Below are 26,538 nucleotides of genomic sequence, written 5' to 3'. Positions count from 1 at the left end.
AGGACCAATTATTTTCTTAATATTAAAATAATACCTACTTAGGGAATAGCCTCATGTTTCAGCCTGAAGACAGGACATTACAACCTCAAAAATATTTTTTACTAGTTTACACAAAGTATGTTAATTTTTTTTTTTAAACAGTAATTTCCAATAACCTGAAAGTGATTAGACCAAATACAGGACAGTTGAGAGTACCTGGCTTGCAGCACATCAGAAATTCACCTCACCCCTCCTTTCTGGGCACTCCCAAGGGCTGGCTGTGAGCCAGACTGATTTAGTTCTTGCAGTGAAAGTTCCTCTTACCCCAAGCTGTACTTCTGTTTGGGGGCTCCAAAGCCTCTTCCCTTCCCCCAGAAGTGTGGCAACAGGAGGAAGCTGCCACAGCCAGATCAACTGAGGTAGCCTGAAGCCTTCTCCAGCTTAGCTTTGAAGGATAAAGAGATACCTCTGACTACTCTCGTCTCCAGAAAGGGGTTGCATTTTACTTCCACGCAGCTGTTGCATTGTGCACTTGGAGAAGCTAGAGTACCTACAAAGCAGCAGTGACCTGCCTGCAGGAGACGCAGGCAACAGAATAGAGCAGGTGAGGTTATTCAGCCTGATGCTCACCCAGCTCACTTTTCCTTAGGAGTGGGCTGTGGGCCAAGGCATCCTGCACAGGTAGGAAATGACTAGTCCATGTGTGCAAAGTGAGTCTGGGTCCATGCAGCAGGACTGCCTGCCTTTGCAGCAAGGGTGCACAAGGAAGCCCAGGGTGCAGCCTCCATCTCCTGAGCCTCTGGAAAACCACCAGGCTCTGCCCCTTGCCCGTCTTCTCAGTGCTGCTCTGCTAAGCTGGGCAAAGTCCTGTTTTGCACTCCAGCTGGACATGTTGTGCAGACATAGCAGTGGCCCTCATTTTAGCATTCTCCAAGTTTGCAGGTGTTAACAAGTCCTTTAACAAAAGCGGCAACTTTTGGATGACGCCAAGGGTGGTGACTGGCAGTACACATGGCTGAAACGGCAAAGCGCAACAAACTCATGGAAGAGCCCAGCCAGTGCCAAAGCAGCTGGAGCTTGCAATCCCCAACTGCACTTCCCTATGCATTTGAGCTAACCAAGTGGTTGACTGCCATTAAAAGCAGGTCTCTCTGCCAGCTCTGGAAGTTGTGGTCTCTTCCGTAAGCAGCTTTAACTCACTGACCTGACAGGAAACTATCCAGCTGCCTTTTATTTTTTTTTTTAAATCTTACTTTGTCAGATTTCTGCCAGGTCACCGAGTTAAGAAGCTCACAGAGAGGTCCAGCAAATGCTGGTTCTGGCTCAGAGCCCAAGGGGAGTGCATGGGGTGGTAGAAGAAATAACCCTACCCTGAGCACGAGGCCAGTTAAACTGACTCACATCTCATGAAACTGCATCTCCAGAGGACTAGGGAGGGTTTTATAAGCAGCAGCAAAAGGTTGACTATCAAACAGAAGCACAAAACCCAAACTGAGCCAACAGTGAGAAAAGCACAGAAGTCAACAAAAGAGCTGATGTTTTTAAAAAAAGTCAGCAATACAGTGCCTTTTCTGGAATTACATTCAAACTTACTGCTAAGGTCACATGTGCTTCCACTAGGTAGAATACTGGACAAGGTACTAGAAACAGAAACACCCACCTCTCTTCAGAGCTTTTGTTCAAGCACCTCAACATGCTGCGTATTGCAACACCCTGCATTTTTGTTTTCTGAAGTTCAGCTTGGGTCTTAGCTCTCTAGTAGGGAAGGAAAAGAGTTTTCTTGCACTAAAAAACAATCCTTGCTCTCCAACTTACTTTGACCTTGCAGATTGTGTAAACTGCAATCTGGGGAAATGAGATAGTTTGTCAAGAGGTTTTTCATGCCACCACCAGGCACCAGCCCAATCTGAAGCGTACTCACCTCACTACTCCTTCAATCACATTAGTGATTCAGATATGTCCACAAAAGATGGAAGCAACTTGAGAAATCCCATCTTTAACAAATCTCAGCGAGTAGCACTTTAAAAAATTTAGGATGCTAAATGTGCAAACTTCTTACTCTGCCCTGTACAGTGACAAAGCCTTAGACTGGGAGTGCTTAAGGTTATTTCTTTTTTCTCTTGCTAGTTCCCAGGCAAGGCGGAAATCTTCCTCCTGGGAAGCAGCTTCCCTCCTCTGCTTCCTCTAGTCAAAGCCTTTTACTTTTTTAAGGCTTTTTCCAAGCTCTACAAAGCAAGTAGCAGACACTACATTCAAGATAAGGGTTTCTACATTCACTTTTTTAGCTACACATTGCAACATTGTGCTGATCTCCTTTTCAAGATTACCTGGAGAAATAAGACTGAGTTTTACCCCTAACTTCCCCACAGGTAATTCTATGTCCAGTTTTCCAGTGAACCTTATTTTCTCTGAAACTTTGCCCTGTAGCTTCAGGGCTTTTACAAAGGACAAAAACATTTTCAGATGTCACACAACTACAGTGCACATGACTTCCCTGTCACCTGCTTTTCTCCAAAACAGCTCTCTCCCACATATCAAAGCCAAAGGACAGCATGAGGGAAGTGCTTAATACAGAGCTTAGGTATCATGCTTAAGACGGCAACGACAGTCTCTACACTTATAAGATAAAACTGCTACCTTGAATTGGTTAAAAAAAAGTTATTATTTCATTACATCACTACTGGTTTATTGCTCTTCCAAACATGGAGCAGAATAACCCAGTTACAATGGGTACCAGAGTACTCAGTGAGAAAACAGCAGCTTAGCAGGCTGCACCCTCTGCCCTTGCCAAACACGCTTTCTTCACGTCCTTCTTGTATATACACGTTCCCTGCCAGCCACCCACCAAGATGAACTTCCTGTGTCACACTGCCTCTGTAATGCTCCCCACCCACAATTCTGTATATTCTCTCCTGGTATTTGCCCATTGCTCATGTAGAAATGTAGCATTGGACAGTATCAGACACTTGTCATCTTTGCTTCTCAGACACTGGCACGCTTCGTTTCCGGTCTCTGTTCAGACCAGCTTTGACACATTGCAGCAGAGTAGCTTGAATGGAGATTCAAGGATCGTTACCTTGCAGCAAACTCCAGCTATAGTCTGAACACTGATCTGGTCCATAGTGCAGGGAAGCAGTGATAGGTGAAGGCAGGCGGAAAAGACATGGCCAGGAGACAGCCAGATTTTAACAACTGCGCAGTCTGCAAAATAAGGACAATGAATGCGAGAGAAGATGATGATCTGCAGTTGTGTTTTGAAAAGCTTGGTGAAATTTAGTTTTCACTTACAGACTGGAAACTTTATCAGAGGTTTCTCTGAAGAGATTTTATCTTCTGCCCTTATCTGTACAGTAGGTAAAAAATAAACAGCAACTACAGCAACCTGCTGTAAATGGGTACTCAACAGCAGAGACAGCCTTGCTCTCAGCAGCCTGCTCTCAGCAGCCTGCTCTCACTGGCTGTAGGCGCAAATCTTGTGACGCACACATGCTGAACAGCAGCCTGCTGCTGGGGACACAGAGCAGAGACACTAGTCCTGTGCAGGCAGCTACTATTGATCAACTCAAATAAGATGGGAACCGTCGCTTCAACAACTAGCAGTTCCCTCAGGGCATGGATGAGAAGAGCAATGATGGAGGAGGATCAGGAGGTATGGAGACCAGCTGTAGCTGGTCGGACCAAAGGTGCAGCTAGCCTCCTAGTCTGACTTTAAGAGCATGTCCTTGTGGAAAAATAAAATAGAGCAAGCGTGTAGTGATACAAGAATAAGTGTTTGAGGAAGTAACAGTTTTGCTTAATTTTCCCAACCTCCAGTAATCTGTAGGTCAAAAGAGACTTCCCAAACTGGAGGTGTGGTCTTCACTTTGACTTTCTCTTCTGAGAACTGGGCAGTCACCCCCTGCTACCTATGCCTTTTGCATCTGCCTCACCCTGTGACCAGAAAAGCCAAAACTTAACAATGTGCAGGGTGAAGAGCCACTTGGTTCCCCACCTTGTATCTGCTGGTTTTGCATGAGATCCCCCAGTCATTGGTTTGGAAGATGGAGAAAAACTGATGCCATTTCCATAACCCACAACAGTGCTCACCTAACAGCTTGTTGCGATTCCCCTTCACCTGCCCCATTCTGGGCTGATGTGCTCTGGACAATCTGGCCAGTCCTGTTACAGCAGCTTTTTTCTAACCATTCTGCTGTTCTCCAAAATTGCCCCATCATGCTCTGTTCTTTCTGAGACAAGAGGGCTGTCAGTACGTCAAACACACATGGGTGTGCTGTGGATTTACACGGTAGCACAATGAGGATGCTTTGGTTCTCTGTTCCTGATAAACAAGAATTCATTTGCTTCGTTGAAAGCCATGAACCCTGAGCTGACATTTTCATCCATCTCTTGCAACGTTAAGGCCTTATGCCTGTGGGTTATCATCAGCCCTAAGGCTGCCCTTTTATATTCCACTGTAGGATGGTTTTACTCAATGTGCATCACACTTTATGTTTATCCAAAGGCAGATAAAGTTTGCCATTGCATCTTCCATCACTTTTTCCAGATCATTTAAGAGTAGATTTAAGCAGCACAGGTCCCAGCACAGAAGTCTAATGTGCTCCTCTAGTGATCTCAAACAACTGTGAAAATAATTGCTGGAGTTTTTTTCTTTTTTAACCAATATTTCACCCATGAAAGGACCTCTCCTCTGACCACATGGCTGCCTAAGTCCCTTAAGACATACGTCTTAGGACCCCCTTTGGTAAGGGGTCTTGTCTTTTGGAAATCCAAGGAGGCTGCAGCAACTGAACTGCCTTTATTTATATGGTTGCTGACTCCTTCAAAGGATTCCAACACCTCTGCAGAGCAGGACTTCTTCCCTTTACAAAAACCATGTTGACCCTTTCTCAATATTTATCCATGTAATTCATCCCACTATACTCCTTGCTAGTTTTATCAGTCCGTCTAGTACAGCAGGTCAGTGAATCCCCAGAATTCCTCTGGGATCTGTTTTAAAAATTGTCTTACAGGTGAAGCACTGCAGTCCTTAGACACCATGGCAGCTTCAACAGAGGAGCAAAACCTCTCACTTAACAACTCAACTATTTCATCCTTAAACTGATGTAAAACTCCTGGACTGATAGATCCAGTTGTGGCAACTTGCTATAAAAGCATATATTTTATCTTTTTTACAGCCTCTGCAATAGGCATTGCAGTTTAAGACAGGGTCTCTGCTGACTCCCCACAAAGAGCCTCTGTGAGCTGCTCTATGGCAAGCTTGCATGCAGAAAAATTTAAATTTAGTTTTTCTGCTATGGCTAGATCTTCCCCAAGCCCTCCTTTCAGAGCCTGAGCAGTCAGTAGCACTCTCCAAACTCTCTCCTATGGTTCCGTTTCCATTAGGTCTGAAACAGGACTATTTTTTTCCGCCTTTAGCAAGTCATCTCTCAAAATTCCTTTTTGCCTGCTTTGTTCTGTTCATGTATTTAATCTGCTAAAGTTTATAACCTTTTCCATTTTCTCCAGCTTTTTGAAGAATGCTTTTTTGTTTTCAATAGCCTCCATGCCCTTCTGTTTAGTCATGCTGGCTCCTCTGCACCATTTCTCATGTCTGCTGTGATAGATGGTGGGCATTTGCTCTCTGCTTAGCTTATTTTCAATAAGCTTCTCCATTTCTGTGCAGTTCTTGCTTTGAACTTTGAGTGCAAAACCAGTGAAGTTTTCCATGGTTTGTTTTTTTTTTATTTTTCCCCAGGATGTTGATCTGGAGCACATTACAGTTCCTATAACAGAACAGCTCTCTGAAGACACTGTTTTGAACATGTTTCTCTGCCCTTCTCAGAATCATGTCAGTGGTGGCCTTCTCCTCCCTGGGGCTCCCTAACCTGTTGCTCCATAGAAGCTTGCGGTCCCACAGCTGCATCTGTCTAATTGATGCAGGGCAGCTGAAGCTTGTCCTGTCTCCTAGCCTTGTAGCTTCTCTAATCACCATCTTGGGCCTTCACTCACATAATTACAGACAAAACATAAGTTTCTTATTTAGGCCTGGGATTTCAGTCTAAGGGGAGTCTAAGTTATCACTGACATTAGTTAGAGCCAAATCAGATCAACAAGCTTCCTTTAACATCCACCTGCACCCTCTACCACCACCTGCATCTACCCTCTCCTTCCTGTACACTGTATCCAGGTATTAGTGTTCCACTATCAGTGTCCACCAAGAGGGACCTCAACTCTCTTCTGTGTTCTCAGACAAGAATACAATAACCACTGGCAGAAACAAAACAGCACTGAGATTTTGGGTGCAACTTCTTGTTACAGATTGGCTGACTTGATGATGAAGTGCTATCAAAAAGAGTGCTTCTCATCCCTCTGCCCTGCCCCATGTCCAGTGAGCTGATGGTCTCACAGAATCCTGTAAGTGGGAGTGAAGTGCTGGATTCACTGTCCCACTACATCGGAAAACCACAGCAACTGACCCTGCAGCCACAGGATCTCTCATTCACATGGAAGGTAAGCACTGAGAGCGCACACACAGTGGCAGAGGCACTGACTTGCCTTAGATATACTGTTAAGATATACTTTCAGGTAGGGGTTGGGCAGAAGAACAGATAGTAGCCAGAGAAAGGCCACCAGTGCTACTGACAATCTATGAAAGCCCTGTGATTTTTGCTATATGCTTTCTGGTCCCAGCTCCTGAGAATCACTGCTCTTAGTCAAAGAGCCCTACACTTTAGAAAATGAAATGCGTGTGAACCATAAAGGCTCAGACACTGGAAGGTGTTAAAGACAACCCAACTGCAGCTTTAAAACATTTGAGATTAAACACAAGCAGGAACTGCTGGGAGGTATTCCTTGCTGGGGAGTTCCAGGAAGTCAGACTAGATTGAGATATTATCCTATTTGGCCTTAACATCTTTGAATGATCCTTAAACTGAGGAGGAAAACACACATCCAACTATGACTGCCAAAGTCTAAATTTACTGTGGGACTGATTATGGGAAGAAGTGGGCACATGCCCAGGTGGGGGAACCATCTCTGACTGCCACCCTCTGCCTTTGGCCAGAAAGGGAAACAATGCAGTGCCACTGACAGGTGCTACAGAAAGTTTCCCATATTAAGAAAAAACATTTCTGAGTGAAGGAATGAGGCATCCAACAGCAGCTCCAGAGGTGCTAATGCCTTGAGCTCCAGAGAGTCCCAGGCAGCAGAGGTACCCAGGTGCCAGACTGCAGCAGTCCAAATTCCAGCCATGCTCCCTCAGCTCCAGGTCAGACTGTGATCCAGAACTTAAGCTTTAAAAGTTATTAAAGTCTGAAATAAACCATTTGTTTCACAGTGGGAATGATTAATGATGAGAATTCATATTACCAGTGCTTTTCAAAACTAATTTATTAAGCTTCTTTTTTGGCATTACCAGATGAGTTTTACTCCCAATGTGAAGCTGCTCAAAGTTCAAAATTAATTCCATGGAAAAACTGAGAATTGATTTAATTTGGAGACTGACAATAAAGATGACACCTGTGAAATCCCTTCAATTTATTTTTTTTTTTTTAACATTCAAATCTGGCAGAACACAGAGCAGCAATGTGTCTGTTGCTCACATTCTGCTCAAGCTTGTAGAATGTCTGTTCTAGTAGAGAGCTAGAAATATCCCCCAAACCCTTTCAGTTTAAGGACACTCAGGTCCTGGTTCACCCAAGCCAAAGAAAACTGCCACTGCTGCTTTGCTGTGAGGTGGAGGAGATGCAGATTACTCAGGTCAGGTTTTCCCCTTTTTCAGGGATACTGTAGCTACAGCTATTATTTACTTAATGTCATCTTCAGCAGTCTTGGAAAAGGTGGAAAACAATTGCAGCATGCTTCTGGGGCAACCTATCACAGCTATTAACCACAGAGAGATTAAAGTAGAGATTCCATTGTATTGCTCTTTGCAACAGCTGCCCTCAAATTTCTACACATTACTAAAACACCACCACAAACTATGCCTATAAGCTAAGAAAAAAATATTGTAAGACTGTAAAACATCACCGTCTGGTAACTCTTACCATTACAGTACCACTGACCTTAATGCAGTTGGGTAGGTAAGTGCTTACCACATCCTCTCTCTACAAAATTATTTTGGAAATAGTAGAGCTGAAGAAGACAGCTGCGTAGGAAGCAAGCCTAAATCTGATTTAAAGCAACATCTTGAACTAAATTATTCATTTCCATACAGAGCAGAAATTTATTAATAGAAACACAGTACAACCTATGCAAGCAGGCAATGGTTTCTAGTACTTTGTGTAATTGGATTAAGTCTTAAATTAGAGAAATGCTGGGTGAGGATCAAAAGCAGCAGAAGAACGAGGTATGTAATCTGGTTACACAAACACCAAACCATCGGGAGACAGAGGTGCTGCTGGGCTATCCCCAACCTATTGCTGTGTATACAAACAAGCATTTGTGTTCCTGTTCCAAAGGCATGTGATGCTGAAGGACAAACCTCATGTGTACCTGTAACCCCTTCTAATACTCTGTGTCAGCCAGAGAGAAATGGCAAGTCACCTCCAAAACACGGATTCTGCCAGAGGACAGATACTGGCTCTGCTGTCAAATGAACTGAATTCAAGAGACCTACAACAGGACTACAGCTGACAGGTTGGGTTTGTGTTCCCAAATCAGAGATCACAAACTCCTACAACCACACAGTATTGAGGCCAATAAGCAATTAATGACAACAACTACGTGTTGGGGATGGAGCAAGATGTACTTCTCCATCTCCTGCTCTGCCCATGTATTACAAGAAGCAGTTAAAGCCACAACTTTCTTGCACTCTGGTCAAGTATCCAATGTCATGAGCAAGGCACCCAGCACAGATTTAGAATAAACATGTGGTGCTTCTTACTCCTGCTCTGAGGGTAAATCCCCCCTTCCCCAGCTAATGCAGGAAATTGGACCTGCCTAGATCCATAATAGTTCAGGGTGAATTAAACCACTTGCAGATCAGCTCTCATCTGCCCAAGTCTGGCAGTGGGTTGTTTTTTTCCAGCACTTTGCACCACTATTTTGAGTCAGTAGGGTATCAGTAGAGCATGCAGCCTTCCCCATGGGCTGCAAACAGAACAGGTTGATGTCTCTAGCACTCTTCCATCCCCTGGACAGTGGGCTCAAGGTGCCACAATCTGCAGACACACAGCCTTTGTAAACCTGAATCCTACACAAGGAAGACTTGAATGTGCAATGGCACAGGCAAGTCCAAAAATATTTTGTGTGACTGCTAGACCCCAGATCACCTTAACCCCTAAAGGCAACCTGGAAGATAAGCCAGGGGCCATGTTTCCAGCCAAGGACAGTCCACCTGCTGACATGATGTGCCAAACTACATTTCGGTATCTTGCTGAAGACCATGAACATCTTAAAATCTCCTGAAGAAGAGAAAGTAGGCCATATTCTGTGTCTCCAAACCCTCAATGTCCTTGGGAACTACAACTGAGTCTAACTGCATTGAGTTATAACTAGTATTGCAATTACTCATTAGTTGCTCTGAAACTTTGTGTTTCAGAGAGTTGCATAATGGATGGAAACAGATCAGTCACTGTTAGTGGAAAGGCACCATTCATTTTTTCTGAAGGCAGGAAGGAGGCAAATCCCTTTCTTAACATAAAGTGCATACATTTGCTTTGCTGTAAGAACTCACTGACAAGAACAAAAAAGCACAGGTACTTCAAATACCACATCTGCATAATCAGCCTCTTTAGAACACTGTTGTCACAAGCATACAGAAAGCAAAAGTAATGTTTAAGTAAACCCCATGGAAGGACTGTGCTCATACGTTTAAACATAAAAGTCATGTTTCAGTCCAGCTAGCAAAAGCTTTCCAGAACTCAACACTGCAGTTTTACAGAAAACACAGTTTTTAGATGGAAAGCCAGTGATGGGAAGAATCAGAGGAAGAGCTTCCCAAGAAATCAGAATAATGACAAAAAATTTCCAAAATAAAATTCCATTTTAATCATTTTTAGCTTTACAGTATTTGTTGCTATAATGTCAGCAGAAGTCAAAATCAGTACTTTAGTGGTGACACTAGTTTTAATAAGATTAGGAGCAGCTCCTAATTTAGCAGACATTAAAAAAACTTGCTTTCTAGATCAAAACATCTTCTGTGTTGTAACTAATATCACTCTAGCACTTTGAACTAGAGAACAAAAGAACTCATTGTACAAATCAGAAGAACAATGGTCCTCAATATCTTAGGCAAAACCTTTCAATGCTGGTGAGAACAGCTCCCTGTTATTCATACAGAGAAAGCAAACCCTTCCTCAATTGCTAACGTTTCATGTTATTTCGTTACAATCAACAGAAGATGCTTTAAAACATCTTGTAGTCAATGCCACTGTGTAGCAATCACAAGCTGGCTTTAATGATTCCATTAAAAAATGAACAGTTTCAATTCAACATCCATGACATCAGCAAATGCACACTATGGAATATTTCAACAACCTCTCAGTAGCAGAATACCATCTCCTACTGCACAGCAAGCAAAAATAAAGCAAAGGGATTGGGCAAGGATAAGCAAACTTTTAAAAACGCAGATTAAAAAGCTTCAAACAAATGTACTTGTGGAAGAACTCCAAAATTGAATCAGTAAAAACCTGGGCTTATTGAAAAGTTATACCTTCAGTGGAAAAAGTGGCAAAAAATTTCTCATTGAGGTCTGTTGTTAACTCTTCAAACATTTTGCCGTGTTTTACTCTCGGCAAAGGCAACACTGAGTAACTCTACATTTTCAATTAATTGCAGCAATGCATAGAAGCTGTTGTACAGGCCAGCTTTAATTTCTTTCCTCCATGGGTTTACGCATGTCTTGTCTTTTCTGGTTCAGCTGAACTCTGCATGTCCTGTACTTGCTTATTCCCACCTCACCTTGTGAGCTTTCTGCAAATACTCTGCCAAATCCCAGACCCATCTCCACACCCCAGGTCCTCTTCTTCGTGGTGTGTGCTGGAGGGCAAAACACATCTCTCCCTCCCTTCATGTGCGTGGGAGGCAGCAGAGGGGATGTACTAGCTACAGATCAGATGAAATGCTAGCTTATAACAGACTGAAACATAACACAGATTTATTTGGATAGTTTTACAAATATATCAGCATATTCCTTCATTTGTATTTAAAGCAAATCACCTGGAAAAAGGGGACAGATTTAAGCTAACACAGAACACCTACTTCTCAAAGCAGCTGAAGAGGGTCTGCAGATAATAATAAAAACACAAGCACAGCTCTATTAACTGTGCAGATCACCATACCATCTGTCCATCAGCAACCCAGACCATTTAATCCACCACCTGCCTGCGAACATTAGAAGAAGCCAAGTCTAGATTTCACTAGGATTCATATAGCTTTCAAGTAAAATGTAGGTCTCAGATTTAGGTTAATACATTTTATTTCTGAGAATAACCTCGATTCATATTGATAAAGAACCCTAAGCCACCATGCTAGCTCTCCTTTTTATCTCCATTGCAAATGGTTATCAGATTATGTGGGGGTTGTTTCACCTGATGCCGAGGCAATCTGTTATTTGTCAGGGTTAATTACAGTTGCTTATAGATGAACAGTTTAAGAAAACCAGAGCACCAGTATCTGAAAGTCAGCTGTATCAGAAAAGCTAAAAGCTGCTTCACACCACATTCACCCAGAGTAACAAATTTCAGAAGCAAGAGGATGCTTGTTCTGTTGACTTTGCCCAGATCTGATCCTGGCAAGTTATTCAAAACTAAAAACAAACACACTGGGGAAATTAATAGAAATTCACAACGGCATCACCCACTTTCCCCAAAGGAAAGAAAGATCTTACAAACCTTAAATATACATGTTACCTTGAACAGTAACACATGCCAAAGCTTTACAGAAAACAGCGTGCCTAACCTGTGTGCCTAGCACTACGCAATTCACGGAGTCAGTGACAGTGCTAACGACGTGCTCATGAGCTGGGATTAAACTAAACACTTCTCCCAGTCATAAGCATGGATCAGCTGTAGAAAATATTTTAAAACTTTATCTTCCAGCCAGAATGGGGTCTAGAGGCACTGCAGGATGAACAAACACTGTGGCCAGATGTGTTACTGCTCCAGCTGTATCCAAGGCAGAGCTCTGCAGGGGCATGGGTCAGTCCTAGAAGGAGCTGGGATGGACTTACAGCAAATCGCCTCATGGCCGAGGGCACAGAATAACACAGGCTGAAATAATACAGGACTCACTCCAGTACGTCAATGTCTTGTACCGAGGAGCTCAAACTGGACCTGCACTGTCAACAGGGTTGCCACCAGTGCTGACAGAGGGCACCCCCTTCCCTCGCCCTGCTGGCTGCAGCCCTGCAAGCGACCCAGGATGTGGTTGGCTCCATGCAAACCCACAGCTTTATCTCCATTTAAAACAGCTTTTTTTTTTGACTATTAGAAAAATAAAAAGGCCTGAAATGTGTGTCTTGCATCACTGATGCCACGCTCTCATACTGCAAACACTACACTGTGTAAGATAATATAATCCATCCCACAAACCCCCTAAATTTTTGTCTTAAAACCCACCAGGACCCTTGCAGATGTTACTGCTACTGAAGGCTGATCCAAGAACTTCTGGAACTGGAAGCCATCTTCCAGTTATCACCCTTCGTGAATTTGTGGCCAGTTTGTGCCCGAGATCCTTCCCAAGGCTCTTCCTCCCTGTGAAACTCTGGACAAATTAAACCCCTGCCTCAGCCTAAGTACATTTAAGTCTCTCTTTACACAACAGGATCGCCATTCCTCTGGAAGTGAGCAAACTCACTTCGAATTCCCCCTTCTCCAACACTGGTAAGTAAAGTCACATCAATTCTGCAGAGGCCTGAATGTGGCAGCCAGACATGCTTTGCCAGATTAAAAAGCAGCAGTAATTTTTCACAAGACAACACAAGAGCTCCACCTCCTAGTTTAGATACTGTTCCTGGTATTAGCAACTGAGGCAGAAAATCCAAGGACCCAATGCACCATCTATCCTCTCTGACAGATTTCAAACAGAGACTTAATCCACCCCTTGGGGGTACCTTCCAGGTAAGACAGAGGCCCAAGACAGGTGTGCTCTGAAACCACACCTTGTAGGGAGAGCCACTGGAGGGAAGTGAGGCTGGGACAACATTTACAGTCACAAGAGACACTGTGTTAACTTCTTGCTAAGAAAAATATTCTAAATGAATTACCAAGAGGGCTCCCAGAAGGAACATCTTGTCTCCTGCCCAACTGTTGCCATGGCCACCAGCTCACTGCTGATCTAAATCAAAGCACAGAGAAGCAACAAGCAAGTCCTTCCCTGGCCCAGCACTCCTGAGAGCCCCTCTCCCTGGCTGCAGGGCCGCTTGGTAGCTCTTCCCGCAGATCAGCCCCAGGGTGGACAGGGAGCCAAGACAACAAACAGCACCAGAATGTGCGGAGTGCGCACAAATTGGTGGTTGCAGCACCATGTTTCTCTGGGGCTCGCACAGCTTCAGATTTGGGGTGTTTTTTAAAGAAGGGTGCAAAGAGGCTTTGCTTGTTGAAGGAAAGCGTAGAGCGAAAAGGCAGCAGCGATGCACAGCTCCGTTACAGGGACTCCTTCCTACCTTCTCACTCTGCTCAGGCTCCCAAGACCATACTGCTCACAGACAGGCAGGGCATGGGAAAACCCAGAGTTTTGTTGGGTCATTAGAGAATTTACAGTAAAGGCTCAGACACTCAGGCACTGTATTTATATTCTTTCCAGTCATGGCAGACAGGCCTCAGTAGGCAGTGCGTGTACTACCTAATGCTCTTACTCAAAAGCATTGCACCTATTTTTACCCACTACCCATCTGACATGGGAGCACTCTGTACCTCTAGAATAGAGATGGAGAAGATTCAGAAAGACAGATGGAGACAGGATGGTACAGGGAGGTGTTTTAACCCCATTACCTACCCTTATTAAAACAGAAAAATCATTGCCTAACACTGTTGCCACTTCTAAGACTAGACACTAAAGTTTCAACGTGCTAAGATTAGTAATTTTTATACTTAGAGGCTTTAAGATAATACTAAAACTCACAACGAATCAAGCTAAAGCAGTACAGTGACACGTGCTTGCCCAGATGGGGTGACCTTTCAGTGTCTGATATCAGGAGATGGAAAAACTATCTTCTTAGGACTGTATTTATTATATTCCTGTTCTGCACACACTTGCAGAAGGTTTTCTGGAATCATCTACATCAACAGACTTTTATAAAACACTATCACGTGATGTTCACAGCTCTATCCCCTAGCTGCACCACTGGTGTAATACAGCAGCAAGAACCTGTCCTGTGCTAAGCAGAACACTACAGTCACAGCAGCCTCCTAGAGCTGAAGAGAAAGAAAAGCTGCTGGCTGCATATCAACATGCTGAGTGGGAATTCAGCAAGGTAATCCGGCATGGTAAACGAACCTGCACTCTACAAAATGCACCACGTAATCTCAATGCTGTGCTCTGCCTAACAAAGAATGTGTCCTCTGTCTTGGATGCTTGGGGTACAACCACTCCTCTAAAAGGATTATTCCTACAGCAACCAGAGTGATCAGGCTCATCTCCGCACTACTCTGTCAGGTGAATAGCCTCCCAGAAAATGACCATGGCTTTGTCATGACCCAGGCCCAGCAAAGCAGGGGTGCTATATCTGGGGCAGCTTGGCGACTTCCATCTCCTCTCAACACAAACAGACAGAGCATGAAAGCTCCTCCTTTCCAAGCCAGTGAACCAGATGGGATGTGACAGAGCTGCAGCTTTTCAGCATATTGCATGTTTCCAAGAAACTGCTTTTCAGGAGACCAGCCATCCTGTGAGATGTGAAGCCTTGGCAGAGCAGTCCAGGTCTGCATCTCAGAACAACATGCTGTCCATGAAAGGGTGAAGGGCAATTTCTGCCGACTAGACATATTCAAGTTCTTATTGATTAAACCTTAACAGGAGCTAAAATTAAGATATAAAGCTTTTTCCTTTTTCACATCTCTCTCTCAGCATTACTGATGGGCCATGGGGAGTCTGCCCATAGATCCTTGTCTCCTGCATGTGTCTTACCTGACAGTCGAAGTCTTGGAAGTTGCGAGCTGCATTCTGTTAAAAACCAGAGAGAGAAAAGAAAAAAAAAAAGTTCACCACAGTACCCCAGAACACCCCCAACAACATCATGAAAGTTGCCTTCACTGCTTCAGCATAGTCTAGCCTGACTGCAGTCAGGACAGCAGCAAAATATGAGACCTGTACAAGAAAACTCCATGCAAGTTCTCCCCGTTATTATACGGCAAGGTTGCTGGGGGCTGTCCCAAGGCTGTCAACCAAGGAGAATACCTGTGGACACCAGCTGAGAGCTGAGAGCATTGGAGCAGGGACAGATGTACACAGGAAGGACCCTGACCAAAGTCAGGCTGGTTATGAAGTTGGGTTTTGTCTGGCCCTGGTGCCCATTATCAATTTGAATGCAAAACTCCTGAAAGGACTACCATTAGGATCTCACCTAAAGAGCACAAGAAAACAAGCTATGCAGTCAGCTACTCTGCACTAACTGCCGTGTGCACGGTATCATTCCACGACAAATGCAGTGACCTGTAAGCTGCTGAAACCAGAGTGCATGGAAACCTGGCTCAGCAATTAACCAGACTTTTCCCAGAGGGTGACACCACACATATAGGTGAACACAGTTAGTACAGCACACATTTGGTGTACTGCAAATTTGAAGGCCTGCAGTAACTTGTCTGTATGCCCACATGCTTACTAAGACTCTGTCTCTGACCACAGAGTAGGTTATGCTACCGAGTCCTGTCAAATGCTGCAAAAGGCTGAGCAAATCATTTGAGACAGCATTCTAGCTTATGTGTTTTAAGCATAGCACCTTAGTGCTAAAATTACAACTAGGACCACATGACAGAAACACCCCAAACGTTTCTTCTGGCTGAGCACCCTAACTCCTCTCTGTGTGTAAACAAATGGCCCTGTTTTCCTCCCCCCAAAGCTTTGCCACATTAGCAAGAACACAGGTTGTTACCTATGGTCTTCAGCCTGAGACGTTTAAGTTGAGATATCTGCAAATCTGTTTTAAGAATCCCCCTGGTGTTAAGTATTGAACTGTGTCAATGTTTTGAATATGACATGGCACAAAGCACCAAATCCTCAGGCTGGGGGAAAAAAAAAAAAAAATAAAAAGCAGCCCCCTCTTATTTCAGTTTGAGATCCTGAAGTTAGTTGAGGTTTGACAACTCTGCCTATGCCTCTTTCCCTACTCTGTTAAATATAGGCAGTAGAGCCTTCTCACCTACCAGGTCGTAAAGAAGGTCAATTCAGTCATCCAATGCCACAGTGATTAAGGACTGTAACAAAGCCTATGAAGAAATGAGAAACTTCTGTATCCAGCACTGGACTTGGACAGTGCATGCTAAGTAAAGGCTGATCTGTAATTTGTACTGAGAAAAGCACAAGATTCCCCTTGCAGGGAGTGGGGAGGAAATGACATAAAGCAAAGAATGAAGGTCTGCAACTATGTTGCTTGTTGCATGGTATACCATGATGCACAAGTAGCATTAGGGCTGACATGTCCTGACTCCTGGATACTTGATTTTAACACACCAAGATCTGACTTTAAACCATTAATCTATTCCTTGAGAAAGTTTAAGATTAAGGCAAGTTTTTCAGGCCTCTGAAGGTGTGATGGCTGCACCTCAAAGGCAAAAAGCTAGCTGGAATGCCCCAATCCACGCTGTCCATTCAATCTCCGGAATTAGGCTGTTGCATTTCAGTAAGTTTTCACTAAGGCTATATTAATAGGAATCAAAAGTGCCAGAATACAGACCATACAGAATAATAAAGTGTCACTGGGATAAGTTTTCTGATCAGGTTAAAGGCAGTACTCCCTTTTTCTCTTTCAACTAAATGGGAACATTTGAAGTTGATTTTTTTTTTCCCAGTATAAAGTCACTGCATTTTAGTGAGCCTGAATGAGGTGAACATACATAATCTAATGTATTTTACTTCCCTGCACTTGCTATTAGGCCTAAGTTACACTCAAACATAAGAGTGTTTGTGTTCTTTAAAAGTCAGGCTTGTAATTTTTTGCTGACTTTGATTTGAGACAAATTTCCATTTCTCAGGCAATTCCACTGGTTTTAGAGTTTGAGTATAAAGATACCAGAGCTCCTTTTCTCTGTACAGCAGCCTTTGTAGCTGAAGAGTTCATAAGCGCTCACCCATTAGCACCTTAAGAGTTTTACCGTACTATTTCTGGCCATTAATCCATATTGGCTCAAACTCCTGTATCTAAAGTGGGTTGGTCAGTAAAAGTCTTAGTGAACTGCCAGCTCAATACTTTTTGGACTCTGATATGCTGCACAGAACAGCACATTATGGCACCACACCCATATGATCCATAAAACTATGTCTAAAAAGCACATGTATTATTTCAAGCTTGAAAGCATTAATAAGGGCCAGACCTCAAGAGACGGTAGCTCCCCTGAGGCATTTCTTTTGTTAAAACAAAGTACAAAAAGGAGAGCCACAGCACACTTCTCTTCCCATGCAGTGCTGAAGATGGTTCTGGAGCCACTCTACATATTTTTTCCTGCTGAGATAGTATATACTTCCTGTAACTTCAAAACTGAGTCAAGGAAACCAAATACCACTTTGTATGTGCCCTTCTGTATGCTGGTTAACACCACTGGGCTGTTTAGGTGAGCACTCAGCATTTAAACCAGAACTGTCCTAGCTATTAGATAAAAGAAGTCGCTATGTAGATGACACCATGGCAAGGACCTGATGGGACTGATTGGGCAATACTTGACAGAGAGACTGAAAACTTATAAAGTGAAAAACACTTGGTTTTGGCATGCTTCAATACCTCCTACCTAGGTCAGCTCACTGAAGCAAGGGCAGCTACCTTCAAACTCAAACACGGGAAATCCTAGCAGAATCATGAGCAAGACCTGGGGCACTGCATTTAGGAAGCTTGTTTTCTGTAAATGTTTATCTCTCATTTTGAAATCATAAGCTGCTTCCAAAGCCTTTTGGCATTTTTATCTGCTGGTCCACACTGATTTTGTTCTTCCAAGACTCAACCTCCCTGGAAACATTTAAAAAAAATTATGTTTAAGCTATAGTGGAAGCCTAGTAGTTAGCACTAGGCTGTAAGAATAGGCAGCTGGACTGCAGATTTCAGCTGAATTTTTAGAGTTCACAGATATTAAACAGATATGGCAGCACACTAAAGAAGTGAGCAAAAACCAAGCAGCACAGACTAGAACATAGCAGAATTTCAGAGATTTCACCCATTTTGTGTGGGAGTCTGCCCTAGACAGCGCAGTCTTCCGCAAGCACACAGTAAGCGGACAAAGTACTGTATCCCTTTGGCAGCACTAGCTAGTTCTTGATGTCAGCCACTAAACAGCAAAGCATCAGGAACGGCTTCGCACACCAAACTTGGCTGTGAGGTATGGAAAGTGACCAAACTGCATTGCTCATAATCACGATTTGCAGATGCAAGATTCTAGATCTTGTTGGGATGGCCCATAATGACTCAGGCACTCAGAGCAACAGTTTGTGGCAGAATCCAGTGAGGCTAGGGCTTTCCTAAAGCCCAGATGGCTCTCTTCCAGCCCACAGAAGACAGAGTGAAAGCCTTAAAGACCTGCTGCAATACAATGATTTTCCAAAGTTTCAGACTGCTCTAGCTAGGCTCTGCAGATATTAAGAGGAAATGGCTTTCCATTACTAAATCCAGGGAGACAGGGTTGTTCTGGGGGGGGCAAAACACAACGGGATAATTTCAGACAAAAGATTTTAAACAAAAAAGTTTAAAAAAAGGGATACAACCCAAGGTTTCTCTAACAAGCAGGAACTTATACAGGTTCTACAGCTCCACCAGGTCAGGAATGGTATCACCTTTCCAATTTCTGCCCTGCCTTTGTAAATCCTCAGTACAGGCATGACATACTGGTTGGCCGGGATTCCAGACTTACCTGAACTGTGGTGGTCTGCCTTTCCCTGAGATTTTGGAAGAGTGTGTGGTGGTGGATTATCAGAGTGGGGAAGCATTTACTGTTTTTCAGTACTTAAGGTAAACAGGTGTCTGGCAAGGAACCCTGATTGCCAGAATAAAGTCAGCCAGAGTACACCTGTGAGAGCAAGTAGCAGCTAGCATTACCTTATCATTCAGGAGCGGTTTGATCTCTGTCAACTGAACATCCTGTAGTTCATCCATGGTGCTGTAAGTGGAGCCAATTAATCCTCAGGGCAGCAAATGGGTGATTCTGAAACAAAGGCATATTGTTAGAAACAGTATTACAAGAGATGCTAGCCAAAGAAAGCTTTAAGATCTTTCATTAGACTTTTATATGGTCAAACTGAAGCCTGAAAGTCTAAAAGAAGTTGGTTCTTGGTGTAACACAAAGCACCTGTAACTGTAGAAGGCAAACAGCCATGCTTGCACTGAATGTGTCAGTTATGCTACTCCTTACCCTTCACATTGCCTTGCCCATTGAAAGCTGTCCCTGAAAGCTCAGGCCTTTCTACTGAGAAAGTCAGGATCCACTTCCATGCATTGCTGGTACTTCTGCCATAGTCTGCCTAGAAATGAACTGGAAATGACTGGAACAGTAGAGTGAAAAACTGTGTTCAGTATGCAGGAGCACTTATATGTCACTGCCCTGCCTGACACAACTTAACCACAGCATCCAGCCACTGAAGACAGTACTGTGCCTGTAACCCACAGGACACGCAGCCAACACTGCATTCACACAACGGAGACAGAGGTGTGGCGATCCAGGTAGCTTGTTGGCAGAATGTAAGACAGCCCAGAACCCAAGGCAGCCCTTGCTTTATGAGGTGGGATATAAAAATGGCCCCCAGATAGTCCTGGTCCATTTGAACACATGCAGGGTAACACTGTTAACTGTGCAGCCCAAACAATCATTCTTCATCAGGTGGTACAGAGGCATCAAAGAAAAGAAAAAAATGCAATCAAGAGTATGTGAGGTTGCTGTATGTCTACAGGAAATCACTGCTACCACAGAGTCAGAGAAGAAATCCTCTAGTATAAACACAGCAATGAGGATAGATGAAAAATATGGCAGAATTTACCAGGGATTTAATTTTTCTTCTCGAGGCTCTACCTGTGTTTCTAGACAGAATTTCTAGAGCAGGCAGTTGCAGCACTATGAAGAGGGCTCTGGCAATAGGAGATGATCATGCCTGATGGTACAGATTATTTGGTTGTTCAGGAAAACTATACATATTACTGTAGATGAAATAAAAGAAGTCATGGACATAAGTAGGGACAGGAATAGGCATGTGGTGGGCTTCCTGGGCATTAGCTGAGTGTGGTAGAAAAACAACTCAAATACTGTCACAAATCAAACTCATTATCTAAGTTAATATATTGCTGCTAACCACAGAAGAAAAAAGTGCAAAAAGAATACTGCAACTGTGCTTCTCCAGCCACCTTAATTCCACACAAACATGCACGGTGCTGGAAAGGAAGGGTTCCTCTCACCCCAAACGCTGTGCAAAGCTACAGATTCTCATCATCCCCCTTTGTGCCAGGACTAACATTGGTGTGGCTGAAGCCACCCTGGCACAAAACAAATCATAATGCCTTTTCCCTCTGAAAATCAGCCACAGCAGCTCCCCTCTTTTAGCTCCTTTGCTTTGGGAAACTTGAAATTATTCTTCTTTTTCAGATTTATTTTTGCTGTAAAACACATCAGCTGTGAGAGTTCCAAGAAACCAGTCAATTTACTGGTAACATCCCTCTTACCCCATGAAGAATTTTTATTCAGAAGACCAGTAAGAGTCATTATACAATGCACTGTAAGCCCCAGAGGAAGAGCTAGTTACCGTAGCCGTAGGAAACCAAAAATATATTTTATACTAAGGAATTACAACTTCTGTATATACTGGGACTGATTAAGAGCTCAACATCTACCAGGTTCTCTCCAAAACAGCATCCCACAAGGTTACAGACACCAAAGGAGTTTCAAACAAGCCTCACAAAGCTTATCTGCAGCAGGTGACACAGTACTAGAACAACCACCTCATTATTTGGGGACCTTATTCTTCTCTTATGCTCTTATGAAAAGACACCCACTGGACCTGATGGCAGGCAGGAAGGTGATATTTATTCTTGGGGTCATCCAAGAGATCAAAGTTGTCCACTCTACCCAAAGGGATTAAAAAACTGTGCACACACCAGCCACCTTTCTCTGTGGGTTTTTATACACAAGGGAGTAGTAAGTTACACTTGTTTTGTGGTTCATGCATCTTAGGGTCACACCCAGCATTTTTGCCTAAACCAGAGTCTACAGTAAAGCAGGGCATCTAATAATCACTCTCTAATCTACCAAACTTTGACTGACCAAAGAACAACTCAGAGCACAAATTGCTCTGTGTTAGATTGCTCAAAGATATTTTTGCTAAAGTTTTGCAGATATTCCTCCTAGTTTCCCCTGCGCTATACAAGGAACAACTCCTCCCAGAGAGCCCTGGGATGCATACTGCATAGATCTGCCCAGGGACATCATTCGCTGCTGATACAAGCATGCGAGCCCATGAAGTATGTAAAGTCTAGAGAGAGGGAGACAGACACATTTTGTAAATCCCATGCACCACTTCAAGCATTTGTTATATAAGAATAATAAAAAACTAAGTAGGTGTTCAAAGCAAGGATTATCAAATGCTTTCATCTCATCTACCTCAATTTCATACTTGGTCTCTAAATGCAACTACAGTGCACACAAACAATGTCACTCTGAAATTAATTTATCTCCCTGGTCCACTATTGTTCCAAACACTGTTTCAGGGGAAGGGGGATCTCTAGGGGCTGAGGCAACAAACTGCTATGTTACACCTGCACTGTGTGTTGCTCCTTTGTTAAAGCAAGCTGGGCAGCAATAAGAAAGGCTGCTGTTTTGGATGCTGGGCTCAGAATTAGGTAAAACTTCTCAAGAGACAATAGACCACCTTCCTTAACACCAACTGGGCTCATGCAGCTGGGAAAACTTCTGTAGAGGAGCACGCAGGAAGAGTAGAAGACATGCTCTGCATGCACAGTCTGCAGCACAGTCAGCTTGGGAGACTGGCTCAGAGCAGACTGCAGGAGCAGACTGCAGGACCTCCAAAGGGGCCAGAGGGAAACGAATGCTGAGGTGAGCCAAGAAGCCACTGAAAATTGCTGAACTGAGATCAAAATCAGACAGAAAGATTAAACCTGCACAGCCATAAATGGCCAGATGGTGGATTTCTTTTCTGAACCTTTTGATTCTAATCTGCTCATCCAGCGAATCTGAGTTTTTTTTCTGCTTTCCTAAAAACTCAAAGCTTTTGAAGGTTTTTTGAAGGAAAAGGTACAGGGGGGCCCCATCACTGCTTGCAAGCAGCTTTTTTTAGATTGCTGAACCAGCTTTCTCAATCCACTCACTTGTGAACTCTCCAGAAAACGGCTGTCACAGCCTCAGGACTTAATTTCAATCCATTCAGAGGATATTCTGTAGGCAGATGCACACACTTTTCTCTTCCCAAGGTCTCAGCAAGCTGAATGTGATTGCCCTTGACCAAATCTGGGTATTTAACAAGTTATTACAGCATGAGATCTGACTCAGTCTACATGATTGTTCACCACAACTTCACCTGAGCACCCTGCTATACTAACAGGAACATGTTTAAAACATGGCAAAGGGGCACATTTGTCCAAAAAAGGCCACAAAAATTTCTCAAAAGAGAATGCTTCGTAGCAGAGAGACCTGGTAAATCACATCTCCAAACGCAGAGGCAAAGGGGTATTGGTGAGCTGGGCTATCCTCTGCTCCAAACATGTTAAAGACTCCTTGTAAGAGATCTGCAGACATGTCTGCCCAGGAAACAATCAATTCTCTCCCTCCACTTCTGTTATTTAGAGAGACAAACATGTCATTTTGTAAGCTGAAAGCAAGTTTAAAATACCACAACAAAGCAGCATAAATATTCATAACACACAGAAGAGCTCTGTAGAAGACAGGCTACAGGCAAAGCAAAAGGTTTGCCTGGAATGATCCCTGTATAAATCATACATTTTTCTATAAATGTCCCAGTACCACCTGCTTTGCAAGTATTCCTCTTGACTCCATTTATGTATGGCTATAATTACACCCAAATACCCCAATTTAAACCATCCATCACTTTCAAAAGGCTGGAGTAGACTCTTTGCTCTTTGAAAACCATTAAGACAAGAATCGAGGAAAGACATTTGTTGAATCACTAGCAGAGAGACTAGAAATCAGGACAGGACACAGAAGGCTGCAAAAAACCAAGGCAGGTGAGCCTCAGAAAGAAACCATCTACCTATAAATAAGATCTGAAATATGTGTTCACATGCTTACTCCAAGATAAAGGTGCTCTCAATTTATATCATTTCAACATACAAAAAAAGAAGTTGTGTTAAAGTAAGTTCAGTAAGTCAAGAGCTTGAATACTACTGACCTGCACCCACAGAGCCAGCAGTATAAACTGCACCACCTGTGGGTACTTCGGCTCTGGTTTCTAGTTGGCGAAGTTCTAGCAGTACTGCTCCCCATAGGGTTACAGGCTGCAAGAGTTGGATCTTGAATCCAACTCTCTGGGCACCTCCTTGAATATTCTGTTTTATTACAGAGGTGCAATAATTCCACACTGTTTAGGAAACTCAGTGCCACACAATCTGGTATTCAGAGGCTGAAAATTCTTGTTCATTCATCTCGACTACAGCTTCTAATTTGTTAACTCTATAGCCCATTACACTCCTGCTTTGTACGTTAACCACATTAAGGCAAAATTACACAAGGCAGTTATCAAGCTATGCTACAAAACATGGCATTAAATGTACCTAAATATATGCTCCCTTGTTTGGCAGCCCAGCAGAGGCCGGCTGAAGAAGCTTCCTTTCTAGGGATGGACTACACTTACAGTCATGACAGCTACCCACTTCTTACAAGATGGAAGGAAGAAATGCTGCTCCAGGGTGTGCAAAGGGAGATGGGAACAAATTTAGAATGTGCAGCCAGTGCAAGAACCAAAGTATGCTACTCGTGGTCCTCAGGTTTGCAGCTCAGGCGTTTATTCAGCCACATGTGTTGTACAGCTTAGCTTTTTCCTTTCTACATAAGGGGATTCCTGCCTCCTGTGCCTCCTTTGCTTCTCTCTCTCTCATACACACTGGAAGACAAGCTGCCTGATGAGGCTCCTCAGTGTGGTTGGGCAGACCACAGTCTTGGCGTATAGATCTTAAGTAAAATATGTTACATTTATGGCCCTTAAGACCCTTGGGCACTCCTGTTATGTTGCTCCTCAGTCCTTTTTAAGCCTCTTGATAGCAGTGTGCTTCTGAACCACCTGCATATGCTACTCTGTTTTCTATACTGAAATGCTGGCTGACATGGTAAACTTCGAGCAAAACAGGCAAAGGGTCCAAATTCACTTTCAAAATACTTTCCTAGGTTACTCGCTTTGTGTTCCAGCTCATACATTTTTGGGAATGCACGGCATGGTGCTCCACTTCCAAGACAAACTGCGAGCCTGCAGAGAGAAATTACATTCCGCTTAACCAACACAGTGCCAGCTACTGCACATGAGCGACAGCAGCTTCCTAACACAGCATGCTTTTACCTCCTTTAAATCTGGGCTACACCCAGGACAGAAATGCCAGCTGCTAAAAATACTTTCTAAGGAGTTTAAATTAGACCTACATTTAACAATGGTTTTGTAAGGAAAAGGTCCGTGCCTAGCTTTGCATTAATTTTGGAGAAGGAGTCCAATTCTAATTACAAGAATCATCACACTGCCACGTCTGTAACTGAGCTCAGCTAAGAGGACATCATCCTTCATCACCGTTTGAATTTAACGGGCATCAATTATAAGGCTGATTAAGCAAGAATGCAAGAAAAATGTATAAGTCTTCAAATTGTTTTGGGTTACCTGGACCAGTGCCCATGAAAACACTGAATCATGCCAAGCTCTCCTGTATAGTACAGTCCAAGAAGTTTTAGACTGGGGATACCCAGGATATAAACTGGAATGAGAAATTTCTCCTATGAAAATGATGCAAATTATTGGCTCTGAAAGAGCCTTTTCTGGACATGGTATCTCTTTCAAATAGCTTTGCAGCACTTCCCTTAATAAGCTGTTCTCCCCAGTGCAAATGAAATAAGCAATGGCCATTATTATCAGTCATGTTATTCACATGATTTTTCCATGTCCCTTTCTTGCCCAGTGGCAACACTCTAAAGCAATACCTGCATTATCCAGCATCAGCAGCTCACACAGCTCAAACTAAACCACAGAGCCATTTTTACTAGTTATATGGTGAAGGACATGTTGAAATGGATCTGTTCAAAGATACTTTCCCCTCTACTGGTCACCTGCTTCCATAACCCCGTAGTTCAGGAGGTCCCACCCAGGCATGGGTGAGGGCTCTCGAAGACTTCAGTTGGACATCTGCCCCAACCAAAACATTTGTAGCTCTTCATCAGCACTACCACCACTGCATTCACTGCAGCTACTCCCCATGCCATCTCCACTATCTGTCCCATGACGACACCTTCAAGCTCTCACCCACACAGAGGCAAATATGTGTAGCTCAACTCAACTGCTCTGCAAGCACACATTCTCACATCTGACACAAGGCAAGTGGGGAAATTGGCCCCTTCAGCAGCAACTTACTCTTAAACAGCTTACAAATAATCTGACTGCTTTCCATCAGATCCTTTGGTTCCCTCTGCAGTTTTATTTTCAAGCTTGTTTCTGCTTTATTTCAACTATGCTTCCTACTAACTGACTGTGCGTTTTTACATTTTAAGTGAAAAAAAGTTAACCAAATGTGAATATGTATCCCATTGAGCAAAATTAAGTGTTGCAGAGCAAGATGGATTGGAAATCTGTTTAAATGAGATTTTAATAATGATTTTTATCATCAAGCGGCACATTTCAACTTACTGAAATTTAACACTAATTTTGCATTTATTTATCTTACTGAAAAGGTTGCATTTTCACTGGCTACCAAACATTAAATTGCATTGATAAATAAAACCTTTACACCCAGCTGAGCCTTCTTGCTGTCTGGGATGAACCACCATTCAATTTACAGTACAGCTAAACAAACATCTGACTAGACCTCAGCTTTCGTGTTTTGTAATACAATTGTGATTGATCTTTTTTAACTCATTTCTTTTAAGTGCCATTGGGATGGAAGAAAAATATCAAGATCAAATGCATAAGAAAAGTTTGTAGAGTCACTTTCATTTTAAAAATAAAACTACCTTAAATATTTGTTTTGTGTTCACTCATATATATAAATTGTACAACCTAAACCTGATGTAATAACATATATTCAGCAGTGAAGGAATTGCACCAAGTAGTTTTGGTCACATCTCTTGGTATGTGTAATGTAGTGCAGCCTGGATAAACCTAGCTTAATGTAGGTACAGAAATCATCACAGACATGTGCAAAGCTCAGGAAGAATGAATATATTTGCTCCTCAGCAGCTAAGACAACACAACTGCTTCTGGTATCAGCTCATTCAGGTAACTAATACCCTTTCATTG

At 43.1% G+C, this 26,538-nt stretch overlaps 1 protein-coding gene across 6 annotated transcripts in view; it reads right to left on the bottom strand.

The window, feature by feature from the left end:
• NDRG3 (NDRG family member 3) overlaps positions 1-26,538 on the bottom strand; it is a 63,879-nt gene that overhangs the window by 15,350 nt on the left and 21,991 nt on the right. For 3 of the 6 annotated variants that reach the window (XM_069808535.1, XM_069808526.1, XM_069808560.1), the window contains one exon: positions 19,136-19,241. In XM_069808535.1, coding sequence (XP_069664636.1) covers positions 19,136-19,192 — 57 coding nt within the window. In that variant the 5' untranslated portion in view covers positions 19,193-19,241. Of the gene's footprint in view, positions 1-3,055; positions 3,181-15,027; positions 15,064-19,135; positions 19,242-26,538 lie in introns of those variants that run through there. The other 3 variants (XM_069808516.1, XM_069808544.1, XM_069808553.1) reach the window with 2 other exon arrangements.

The sequence above is a fragment of the Haliaeetus albicilla genome, chromosome 2 (genome assembly GCF_947461875.1).
Source record: "Haliaeetus albicilla chromosome 2, bHalAlb1.1, whole genome shotgun sequence".
NCBI classification, from domain to species: Eukaryota; Metazoa; Chordata; class Aves; order Accipitriformes; family Accipitridae; genus Haliaeetus; species Haliaeetus albicilla.
This window is presented reverse-complemented; position numbering and strand designations above follow the sequence as displayed.